Below are 13068 nucleotides of genomic sequence, written 5' to 3' on the forward strand. Positions count from 1 at the left end.
CTCCTCCTCTTCCTCCCCCTCCAAATAAGGGATAGCCACTTGTCGTTAATAGCTTCCAATTAAATATTTTCCATTGTTGTTGTCTCTTAATCAGAGTACCTGGTGCTCTTTGGTAGACATTTGCAATCAAGCAGTGTATTTTGTGCTCTTTAGTTGACATTGTCAATAGATCAGAGTATTTTGAAAAAAATGGAGATAAACTGTGTATGAATCAGAATTTGATGTATTCAACAGACTTGCTTTCCGACTACCCGTGACAGAGAAACTGGATGGTGATGAGGAATGCACCTTGTGGACACCGTACAACAAACAACATGTCTGGGGAAGGCTGTATCTCTCGCAGAACTTCATGTGTTTTGCCAGCAGGGTGAGGCATCATCTCATAGGGAAAATTTTGGGGGTAGGAACGAGTGTGAGGGTAAAATTTGAATAAAGGTTTCAGGCAATGAAAAGCTCAATCTATCTGTAATATTTCCTGGGTGGTTTATTCTGTCTTTTTTTTTTTTTTTTTACCTAAGTTCTGATATGACCCTTAAGTTTGGTTTTAACATAATTGTTGCTGTTGTTATTATTAATATTAGTACTAGTAGTAGTAGTAGTAGTAGTAGTAGTAGTAGTAGTAGTAGTAGTAGTAGTAGTAGTAGTAGTAGTAGTAGTAGTAGTAGTAGTAGTAGTAGTAGTAGTAGTAGTAGTAGTAGTAGTAGTAGTAGTAGTAGTAGTAGTAGTAGTAGTAGTAGTAGTAGTAGTAGTAGTAGTAGTAGTAGTAGTAGTAGTAGTAGTAGAAGATTTCTATCAAATTAATTTTTTTTCACACCTGTTTTTAATGTAAATGATACAGGTAAAGGACCTAGTCACCGTCATCCTTCCTCTGAGAGATGTTTTGGTTGTTGAAAGGGTGGATAACTCTGTCTCTGGAAACCTTATAAACAAAGCCATCTTGGTGACGACCAAGAACAAGGTAGGTATTGATACAGCCTGAATTTTCTTTATTGGTATTAGGGTAATAACTTGCCCTCTAACATTTTGTTAGGGTCAAATAGCAGCAAAGAGACTGATATTGGTTTCAGAGTTCAATAAGGTTTTTTTTCTAACCCTTGGTCCAGTTAGCAATTGTTATGCAGCATTCGTGGTCTGCCAGGTGGCATAATTGAAAAATTACAAAGGGTTCAGAACTCAACTGCAAGGCTTGTCATCGGTAAAAAGAGTATGATCTTTTATGGAAACAACAAAAAAATTATTATGCTCCACTGACTCCCTGGAAAAGCCAGAATTGACTACAAGATTGCAGTGCTTTGTTTTGACACAATAAAAAATCCATCAACTCCTGTTTATTAAAATATCTTAAAGATATTAAAGACATAAATGCATGTACCCCAACACAGCTCTCACAAATCAGCTGGACGAAATCAGCTCTCTGTATGTAAAGCAAAATTCAAGACATTTAGCGATAGATCATTTGAAAATTATGGATCAACCAACCATTTGAAACTTTTTACATACTTTTTATACTTTTTATAATTCTGTCCCTCAGACAAACTTTACCTTCTCAGAGTTTAACGACCCAAACCTCATCCTTCAAAAGATTTCAGACTTCCTCTCCAATCAGCCCAGTGTCAGAAGGTAACAGCTCCATTTTTTTCTGGTCCTGGAAGGGGTCCTTAGCTAAGAGGAAGGCAATCAAATGTATTGTTCCATTTTTCGAGAGAGAGTTTTGGGGTCCTAGTAACTCAGTTGGTAGAGCACTCAGTTCACATGCAAAGGGACCGAGATTGATCCCGTGTGCAGTCGATTGGGTAACTGGATCTGTTAGATCTGGTGGAAAGTACATTGCGATAAACTAGTGTCTTATCCAAAGGATAGTGAGCAATTGCTTTTTCAGTTTCACGCTATAGAAACTGATAAATGCGGCTCCATGGGCCTAATGGCTCTGAATGACTACTGCAGTCCCTTTTGTCTCATAATATAGAACTGGCATCATGTCTCGTTCTACATGTTACATGCTGCAGTTGGTCAGGGACCCTTTGTAAAGTGCTTTGAGCACATTTAGTGGATATTGCATTATATAAAAGCTAATTTTAATTTTTAAAAAAATAACAATAGTCAAATTGAATGGAAGATCCAATTTAATTAAAGAATACAGGCGCTATATATATAGATGTTTCATGTTTCCTATATGTCAACAAAACACAATGAATGAAACACTAAAGACTAATGACAGATGAGAGGATGGCGTTGTTATATTCTCTATGCTCTTAGTGCGACTATGTGGTCTTATGGTATGACACTCGCTTTCGGATCGGAAGGTTCTGGGTTTGAGCCATAGTTGAGTCCTTAGAAAAGGCTCTTTACTCACATTCTCTCACCGAACTCAGGTGTAAAATGAGTACCTGGCCGTTAACAGCGTTGTCTATGTCAGAAAAAAAATTTGCAATATCGCCTAACTGGTGTCATGTCTCGTTCTACATGTTACGTGTTGCTGTGGTCGGGGACCTTTGTAAAGCGCTTTGAGCATGTTTAGTGGATATTGCGCTATATAAAAGCTCAAGTTATTTATTTATTTATTTTTTTTTTTCAGTATAAGACGAAATCATATAATCCCATGTGAATTTCAATCTTTTCTCTCTCCTTCCTTCTCCCTTTTAGAAAATCGGAAAGGCTGTCTGTAAGTGAACCAAATGGTGAGTAGTCTTTTTTTTGTTGTTGTTTTGTTTGTTTTAGTATTTTGTTAGTTTTTTTTAAGCACTTTCATAAATTAAATTCCATAATGGTTACTTGTGTTTTCTGCAGCAAGTTCAAAGGAGAGAGAGAGAGAGAGAGAGAGAGAGAGAGAGAGAGAGAGAGAGAGAGAGAGAGAGAGAGAGAGAGAGGGAGGGAGGGAGGGAGGGAGAGAGAGAGAGAGAGAGAGAGAGAGTAGTCCTTTAATTGCAATCTACTAATTTTGTTTGGGTGTGGCATCAATGGCTGAGTGCTAGGTGTACACATTTGAAGGTCTGATAAGGCAATTAAGGGCCTAATTTAACATTGATGTAATGGACAATATTTTGCATTGGTTTGAGAGTACTTCAATAACAACACTGAGACCATAACAATTTGAGTTATCAGACCTGCAAATAAGTGCATGTCGGCTTAGTGGTAAGGTTAATTGTCTTGTCTTGTAACGAGCAAGTGATGTTTGGCATAGTAACAAGCTGGGTGATCAAACTCTGGTTCCGTGGTTTGTGTCATTGGGTAAAGCTTTTTTATTCACATTTTTTTCAGTTAACACGGGTGTGAATAAGTGTTCATTAACACTTGGTATGACAGTCTGTTGCAGCAAGTCCAAGTAAACAGGACCAGCCACAGTAACGTCAAAACAGAATGGTTCACTTGTTTTAAACAATTGAGCTTTTATATAGCGCAATAATATCCAATAAACATGCTCAAAGCGCTTTACAAGGTGTCCCTGGTCAACAGCAACATTTAACATTTAGGATGGGACATGACGCCTGTTAGGCGATATTACATTTTTTTCTGACAGAGACAACGCTGTTAATGGCCAGGTACTCATTTTACACCTGAGTACGGTGAGAGAATGTGAGTAAAGAGCCTTCTCCAAGGACTCATCTATGCGTCGAGCAAGACTCGAATCCAGGACCTTCTGATCTCAAAGCGATTGTCATACCACAAGACCACATAGCTGCACTTAATCTACTTGATGATAATTTATCAGCTGCTAAAAGGTATACACATTTTTTTTTGGGACACCCTGTATATATATATATATATATATATATATGTATCCAGGCCTAATCTTGCCCGTTTTAAGTCAGTCGGACGTTGAATTCATTTCCTTTACTCTCCAGACGAGCCAGTTTTCCAACCAGCACTCATCAGTATTTTCTCCCACCATCCAGAAGGAGAGACTCTGTCTCCACAGGACCAGGCTAAGGAGGCGGCCAAGCAACATCTATGGGATCTCAGATTTGCTGAGTTTGGGAGGTGGGCGTGTGCTTTACTGATGGTGTAGAGGAAAAGGAGGAGGAGAAGGATGGTGATGATGATGATGATAGTGGTGGTGTGGTGATGATGATGATGATGATGATGATAGTGGTGGTGTGGTGATGATAATGACGATGATGATGACAATGAAGATAAAGGTGATGATGGTGTGGAGATGATGATGATGATGATGATGCTGATGAGGATTAGGGTGATTGATTGTAATTGATTGTGATGACAATGATGATGGTAAAGATGATGGTGATGATGATTATAATAATAATGCCTGTTGCAATCCCTTTTCTGAATTAATATTTAACAGTTTGTTTGGTTTGTTTCTGTTTTTTTTTATTTACATCAATTACAATATCAATAAAGCATAGGCATATTATTATCGTTTCCTTTTGGAGGGGAGAGAGGAAGCATTACTAAGAATAATATAGAATAATGTGATTTGTATTTTATCTCTATATCTTGTATGAGATTTGCTACAGTCTCATGTATGTAGGTTTTTTATTAGAAATTCTGCCCTTGACTTGCAGTTTTTTTTCGGGGTTTTTTTCTCCTTTCTCATCCCTTTTTAAATAAATAAATAAATAAATAATGAATTTATAAAGTGCCTAAACATCCACGTTAATCGTGCTATACGACGCTTTACATAAAATATGTTTTAAAAAAAAAAATTTAAATTAAAAAATCACATTTAATTTAAGTCATCTCCCTCTTCCCGCCCTTCCATCCACAGAGGCATATCCATGTACAGGACCCACGATATACAACAATTGATATTGAAAGGGATCCCAGACACCTACCGGGGCGAAATGTGGATGGTTTTCTCTGGGGCTGTCAATGAGGTGCCACAGATTTACTGAACTGGGTTTATTTGTTGGGCTATTTTTAAATTATTTTTTTTTGGTATCAGTTTGCTTGTTTTTTTCCTTTTAAAAAATGTCCCAATAGAGGGGATCGTGGGAGGCCATTGAACACAGCCTTCTGTTCTTATAATGAGATTACTTTGGTTTTGCTTAGAGCGTAGTTGGTTGGCACTCATAGCCAAAAGTGATGCATATGTATATAGGGTGTGATAATACCCTGATTTATATTAAATTTTCTGTTATTTATTTTGTGTTTCTATCATAAACAGTTGAGAGAATTACTTTTGGATCATATGTCATGTGTCATTTTGGGTTGATAGCCAAATGGTGAACAATCAATGTTTGGTCGAAATTGATCATTGATGTAAAACAAAATAAGTTTTTTCTCAACATTTCATTACAATTGAAGTAAAAGCTACTGCTTGTTTAACTTTGTTCATGGTTTTTTGAATATAAAGAAGATTACTTATTATTGTTATTATTATTATTATTATTATTATTATTATTATTATTATTATTATTATTATTATTATTATTATTATTATTATTATTATTATTACAGTGCTGGACACAAAAATGAGAATTACAAATGTTTTTTTGTTTTTTGTTTTCAAAACCTATTGCTATTTTCCAAGTTTTTGTTTCTTGATTTATTGTTGTAATAGATTTGGAACGTATATGTATATATATAAAACATGTCTCAAGTAGAAAGTACAGATTTGGATTTTCTATACATGACTTACGACATTTTCACAGTGAAATCTTGATTTTAAATTCCTGTCTATTTATGATACTTTCTAATTTATAAAATCTCTTTTGTAACAGATGGCAACCAATCCAGACTATTATGCAGACATATTACAGAAATGTGCTGGTCACTCGTCTATAGCCACAGAGGAAATAGAAAGAGATTTACACAGGTATCTTGATTTTTATTTCAATGTTTCAATGTTAAGCCTAACATTTACCTTTGGCCATAGCCAGAAACAAATTTCCTTTTAAGCTGTAGGTTTATATACTTACATGAGCATATCTCCAGACTGACGTTGGACATGTTTATAAAGGAGGGGGAGGGGGGGGGGGGCTGGAGAGAAGGTTGGCCCAGCGGTATGATCTCCTTTTTCACCAAAAGATACCTGGTTTGAATCTCCACATTTAATTGATTAATTACAACAAGAACAATAAATAAAATAATAAAAACTAAGGCTTCAATTGAAGTAAAATTTGGCATGTATATTGTTTGTTCTGTTATCTAAACAATTACCCAAGCTTTTAGAGATAGGGCGTACGCTTTTGATTTCATTGCTGATTTACTGATGGTAGGTTTTAAAATATTGAAATTTGGGAATTTTCAGCCCAAAAAAAAAAGATCTAAAAATAAACTTATTAAATTATCAAAAAAAATCTTTCTTTTTTTTTTTTAGATATATGTCTGTCAACAATATCTCCAAGTTTCAAATTGTATATTGAAAACTGTGGGAAGAGTTAACTTGTGTTTGTCAAAAAGATACGAACTGAGAAAAAAGCTGTTAAAGTCAGAGAAGAGAAATTATTAAAACTATTTTTTGATGGATCTACCCTGATTCAAAACAGGAATTACCAAATGTTGGGAGATAATTGATTTTTATACTCAATACTATAATTTCAGGTATTCTCTTAGCTTTCTAATGATGTATAACATGTGGATACTAATTTGATAGAAACTTTGATGCTAAGGAGTAATCGTTTATAAGAATGGGTCTTTTTGATGAACATTGTATAAGCATAGGGGTTGAAAAATCGTTTTAGAAAGTAATTTAAAAATTCTTTTCACTGGTATAAATGGTATTAATCGAAAGTTGAATAGTTCAAGTACCCACAAATGTTAATAGTTCAATTTTGGTATCGGGCACCAAAATCGGCAAAAATTACCCCTGCATACCCTCTTAAGAGAAAGTCTTCAGCCGACCTTAGTGGCCGTGTTGGATTATAATTTTGACATAAATTCATGAGGTACACTGGAACTTGATTATTTAAGCATTTATGTAGAATACTACAAGTTTTAAAAACAATCCTTTCACTAACTGGCAACCACTGGAGATTATATATAAAAATTTATTTTGTAGGGTTATTAGATTTTTTAATCAGTTTTTCGGCTCTGTTTTGAATAGTTGGCAAACATTGTATCATACCTACTGGTTACCAAAGCATGAACAATAATTTGTGTAGTGCTCTCATCTAGAAGATGTCAAATTTTACCAATATTTCTTAAATGATAAAAGCAAGATTGGCAGGTTTTTGTTATGTGATTCTGCATTGAAGCATTAGAATCAAAGAATGAGCCAAGATTTCTTATAGATGCAGTTTGCTCTATATTCAAATTTGAGTCGATATGTCAATACTATCAAGATTTATTATTTTCCTTTGTTTATTGGTGCCAATCAATAAAAGTTGTTTTAGAATCATTTCATTTTAGTTTATTTTCTGACATCCAAGTCTAAATTTCTGAGGCAACAATTTTCAATATATAATTTCACTGTCTGTTCTTGTCCTGGATGAAAAGCAGAATATAGTTGCTTGTCATCGGTGTATATAGAGCTAATACCTAACTCGGTATCTGACTAAAAAGTGTAGCAAGCTCTGTAAAACTAATAAAAAACAAAATCAAATACATGTTCATTGCAGGTCCCTGCCAGAACATCCTGCCTTTCAGACAGACAGAGGCATCAGTGCCCTCAGACGTGTACTCACTGCCTATGCATGGAGAAACCCCAATATAGGTAAATCTGCATTTAATTGATATTCGTTCAATTCCTCAATCATCTGTTACACGTTTATGCTGAGGAGAGAGCTCATAGCTTAACAGCTAGCTCGTCATCCTTTCAAGGTGTTTGTGTGTTGGTTCCATAATGACCTCATTAGTCAGGAGAGTGACAAATTAGGGTGAAGTCACCGGTGTAAGATAAAGATCTGAAAAATGTTTATGAAATACTGTCGACATAGCAGAACGAAAAATACAAGAAAGCCTGCTTGGACTGGGAAACGAACCTCAGACCTCCTGATTACCAATCAGATTGGCTACCATTACAATTGAAACAGACTGGGTTTTATTTTTGCATTGTCTGGCACTATTTTATAAAGACTTTTTCAGATCTTTAGTTCAGAGAGGCACTCATGATAGAGTCTTGTATTTGAAAATACTCTTTATAAGTAGTGAATGGCGTCAATAGTATCTCTGTCCCTCTCACAGTCAGGCGGAGGTTGCTTAGATAAGATAACATATAATTTATATTTATATAGCATATGGGAGGCAGGATTGGATTATTTTGATCAGTACTGATCCGCAACCCATTCCAGCTCGTGTCAGGGTCCACGTAGGGGCATTCTTCCCCGCCCGCCTCCTGGGCAACGGTTGGAGTATTCCGAAAGGAACTTTCTAACCGGCTGATGACACGAGTTTCTATGTGTCTGAGGTGACGGATGAAGGGAGGAATCAACCGCCGTGGCCAGATTGCCCTAGTTCACGCAATAAGCTGTGCTAGCCCCATGACGCTGGTGGGGTGAAGGGAAACTGTCACTCTACAAAGATACCCTCCTGGACTCCCAGCCTAGACACCATTAATGGGTGGACAGAGCTCATAGCCTTGGAAAGCAGTCTGTCTAGGAGAAGGAAAACTCCAACTTCAAACCACCACTGCCTTGTGGATCTGGGAAGATGAAAGGCTATGGAATCACATCCAGAGAATAAAGAACCGCTGAAGTCGGAGTCGCAGAGCCGAAAGGCGCAAATAGTCTGGAGAGGGAAACCAACCCAAAAATTAATGTGACACGCATCCTCCTCACAATGAAAGAGGAACGAAGAAGAAGAAGAAGAATATAGCATATATTTATTTTGAAATTATTTATATAGCATATATTTATTTTGAAATTATAATTTAGCATTGCAATGATATATGATAACAAGACAACTTCAAATTATAGTCGTATATTCATTCAGTCAACAGACTTTAAATAAAGTCCTAAACAACAAGCATTCTAAGATATTGCATTTGTTGATAAAGTCATTTCTGAAAGTATTAATTAACGAATCTACCTAGTTTCATTTAATTTTGCTTATTAGATTTAAAACTTCTATGGGTAAATAGATCTCAAACTTTAAATAAGGGTTAGACTATACATTTCGGTTGGCTGTAGATAGATAGATAAATCATTATGTACTTGGCAGGGCCAGGGTTGACTCTCATCATCAAAACGTTTTTATTCTCTATTGGCTTCTGGTATTTCTCTACTCTTGTCATTTCTTGTTGTCATTAACACTAGAGATTGTGATTTACAGAAAAAGAAAGAAGTCAGATCAGGTCAACCTATATTTCTTAAGCTTCCATGTATTATTTAGGATAAAAAAGCTTATAAAGAAGCAATGCCCTAAACCAGTTTACTAAAATGCTTCATCCACTAGCATAAGAATAAAAAAAGATTTTTAAAATTAAATTACGTTCTTCCCCGAGGTATTGTTAGATGCCATTACTAAGGCATTCTGTTATTATGGAATATAGATAATTCATCAAACAGGATGTCTGATGTTAACAGGAGTCATGCATACAGAATCTTTCAAATCACAGTGCAATGCCTTAACTACTTAACCACCTGGAATGCTTTGGAATAACTCATTCCAATTTTATGAAATCTTTTATTTTCAGATTTGTCGACAAATGTCTCATATTTTATTTATCTTTATGAAATTTAATCCCTAGAAGGAGGAGGAGGAATTATGGAGGTAGAGAGAGTGGAGGAGATAGAGGAGGAGGAGGAGGAGGAGGAGAAAGGGAAGGATAAGAAACAGAAATGAGAAGGGAAGAAAGAGGAGGGAGATCATGAGAAGAACAAGAAGTAGAAGAAGGAATATATTTGGTATTAAGTCATGCCAACCTTGTGGCCCATTTTTCAAATGATCACACTGGGTGGGGTTCCTGGCCTCCCATAGTGGGCAGGGAGGCACTTACTGCGTCTTCTATCCCCTTATATCTGTCTTCCAACTCACTGTCTTTGTCTTGGAATGAGATTACTTGGTTTTGTCCTGGCCCTGGCCAGATACTCTAGCTGAGAGGGAAACAGTCAAATGTATAGTTAGTTTTGGGAGATGATATTCTTTTCCTTGTAAATCATCTCTCTGTTATGCATTGTATTATGTTTTCTTTATGTTATATTTGTAAATCATTTGAGTGTATTCCTCGTAGTGGGGACCTATGCTTGTGTCTGGATGAGACTTTTAGTAATCTCAAACTAAGTACTTTGATAGTGTACTCTGGGAATCTACACCTGTATCTTATTTGAACGAATTCCCCTTTGTCTTACCTCTTCTTGGGTGCTTTAATTGTAATTCTAGAACTTTTTACTAACCCATTTTCTTCCGTTTTACTGGTGCTGATATGACCTTAATGTGTTGCAAGTGCCGTAAAACCCTTAAAAACAAAACAAAAACAAACAAATGATCACATCCTATAGGTTACTGCCAAGCCATGAATATTGTGACAAGTGTCTTGTTACTGTTTGTAAGCGAGGAGGAAGCATTCTGGCTTCTCACTGCCATTTGTGAAAGACTGCTGCCCGATTATTACAACACCAAGGTTGTTGGAGCTCTCATAGATCAAGGTATGGCTTGACCATTGACATTACTGTTGCTAACGTTTTTGAAATTGTCCTTATTGTTATCTTCATCATCATTATCATCATCATCATCATCATCATCATCAGCCGCAGCAGCAGCAGCAGAGATAGCAGCATTAGCTGCAACAACACCAGCAGCATCTCAACTAAATGCTAAAGGGAGTAAATGTGACTCATGAGAAGGAGGAGATGTGATTTCCTCACAACTACAGCAGCAAGGACAATTACAACAGCATCTAAAGCAACAACAACGGTGACAAAAAAAACCCAATGACACCAACAACAACAACAGTGACAACAACAACAACAACAATAACAACACCAAGAAGAAAATTTTTTTTAAAATAACGACAACAATCATTACAATGATGACAACAATGATAAAAACAACAACACCATTAATGTTGTTACACTAACATCATAATCTGCAAACAAAAAGAATTTACGATTCAATGCAGCTGTTGCACATTTTATTTCATTTTATGAATTTGATTGTTCACAATAAATTAAAAATAAAGAAAGAAATATGAACATTTATATGGCGCATTTTCACAGATTATCAATGCAGATCATTTTCATTTAATCTCCCAGCAGGCCATATGGAACCCTATTTCCATTTCATACAGTACCAGTTGCCTGTTAGGCATCCTTTTTATACCAACACTCTTACAAGATCCATCCCTGCCTTTAGCCACACCTAAGTCGAGTGGAGCTAAGAATGTAAAGTGGCTTACACAAGGACACAATATCAGGGCCAAAATATTCCACAATCAGTCACCCATCTGGCCACTAATCATACGTAATATTGTTTGACTTTTGTGACAAGACAAGATACCTTACCACAAGCTACCGAGTCACACGTAAAATGAGTGGCAGGTTATAAGAAGTGAAGGATACAAAAAGGCAGCTTGCACTGTAATATATGGGAATTGGATTCCAAACAGCCTGCGGCTATGTGGTTTAGTCGTATGACACTCTCCTTCAGATTGGAGGGTCCTGGGTTCGAGTCCCACTCTCAGCGGTGCATAGCTGAGTCCTCGGAAATGGGCTCTTTACTCACTTTCTCTCACTGTAGTCAGGTGTAAAATGAGTACCTGGCCATTAACAGCTTTGTCTCTGTCAGAAAAAAAATTGTAATATACCCAAACAGGCATCATGCATCGTCCTACCTGTTAAATGTTGCTGTTGGCAAGGGATCCCTTTTAAAGTGCTTTGAGCATGTTAAGTGGATATTGCGATATTTAAAAGCACAAGTTTGTTTTTTTTGTTTGTTTTTTTTTTGGGGATAGGGTAATAAACATTGTGAAACTCATTGACTGTTATCAAATATTACTCATAATTCTGTTATGTCACGGTAATTAGAATCTTGGGTTAAGGTTATGATTTATTTTATTGAAGGCAATAGATATACTTTCTCAAAGTGACCAATACTAAAGAGATACTACGCTGCTAGAAGCTGTGGACTGTGTAAATTGGTAAACAGAAATGAGTATAACAGCTTCAAAAAAAAGATCAAAATACCAAATACGTAACATTTCGGGCTCAAAACCCTTCTTCAGCCAACAACAAAAAATGAAAAATCATTATGTTACTAAAAAAACAGATCGATGGGTGAGATATATTCGGCATTTTACATTCCAAGATTATCATCCAGAGAGGATGTTCCGAATAATATCTAATATGCCGTTGATCTGTTTTTTAGTAATCTATTTATGTTTTCATTGGGTTTTTTTTTTTTGTTAGCTGAAGAAGGGTTTTTAACCCGAAGTGTTCTGTGTTTTGAATTGAAAAATGTTTTTTTTAAGCTGTTATATTCATTTCTGTTTATTACTCAATACTAAAGTTTGACATTTGTAACCTATCACCTCAAAACAGTATTATATTTGGGTGATTTAGATGATTTAAATTACTGGTCAAAGGTGTAAAACGGGTAAATCGTATATTTTGATCAAGGAATGGATGCAGTTTCTCAAAGTGACAAAAACTCAAATCTGACATTTCCTAGCATTTTTACTTTAAAATCCCTTTTTTTTTCCAATGTGCTTTACTCAGACTTTATACCGGTTTGATCTTGTGGGTCTCATTTCTGGTCTTTATAACTTTGAATTTAATCATCGGCATCTGGTTCATCCCAGTGTATTACCATTTTGATATAATTGGTAAAAAATATGTTGGATTTTCCTGTTTATGGATTGATATAACAACATGTTTCGTACACCCCCCCCCCCCAACTCCATCCTCCCCCTTCAGGAGTATTTGAAGACTTGATCTCTTCCTACCTGCCAAAACTCCACGAAAAACTAAGCACTCTGGGATTGTTGAGTATGATATCTCTGGCCTGGTTCCTTACTATATTTATAAGGTCAGTTGGTTTGGTTGTTATATTTGTTTAGTCTGTGTTTTTAGATTTTGTTGGGTTTTTGTTTGTTTGTTTGTTTTTTATTTTATTATTTTTGTTGCTTTTGTTTTCTTATTTAAATTTTTTTTTTTTAATTTTGATTTGTTCTGAGTTTTTTGGTTTTATTTTTTTTTGGGGGGGGGGGGGGGGTGTTATTGTTACCAACAGAGA

The 13068-nt window shown here is 35.9% G+C and overlaps 1 protein-coding gene across 4 annotated transcripts in view; it reads left to right on the forward strand.

Annotated features, from left to right (window-relative positions):
* Window positions 1-13068, forward strand: part of LOC144978358 (TBC1 domain family member 9-like) — a 59027-nt gene that overhangs the window by 18867 nt on the left and 27092 nt on the right. For all 4 annotated transcript variants that reach the window (XM_078924285.1, XM_078924288.1, XM_078924287.1 and 1 more), the window contains exons 12-21: window positions 235-367; window positions 839-958; window positions 1532-1620; window positions 2644-2678; window positions 3843-3978; window positions 4724-4832; window positions 5679-5773; window positions 7518-7612; window positions 10338-10484; window positions 12750-12861. In XM_078924285.1, coding sequence (XP_078780411.1) covers window positions 235-367; window positions 839-958; window positions 1532-1620; window positions 2644-2678; window positions 3843-3978; window positions 4724-4832; window positions 5679-5773; window positions 7518-7612; window positions 10338-10484; window positions 12750-12861 — 1071 coding nt within the window. The remainder of the gene's footprint in view (window positions 1-234; window positions 368-838; window positions 959-1531; window positions 1621-2643; window positions 2679-3842; window positions 3979-4723; window positions 4833-5678; window positions 5774-7517; window positions 7613-10337; window positions 10485-12749; window positions 12862-13068) is intronic.

The sequence above is a fragment of the Berghia stephanieae genome, chromosome 8 (assembly GCF_034508935.2).
Source record: "Berghia stephanieae isolate SIO BIC M18660-M18661 chromosome 8, UCSD_Bste_1.3, whole genome shotgun sequence".
Taxonomy (NCBI): domain Eukaryota; kingdom Metazoa; phylum Mollusca; class Gastropoda; order Nudibranchia; family Aeolidiidae; genus Berghia; species Berghia stephanieae.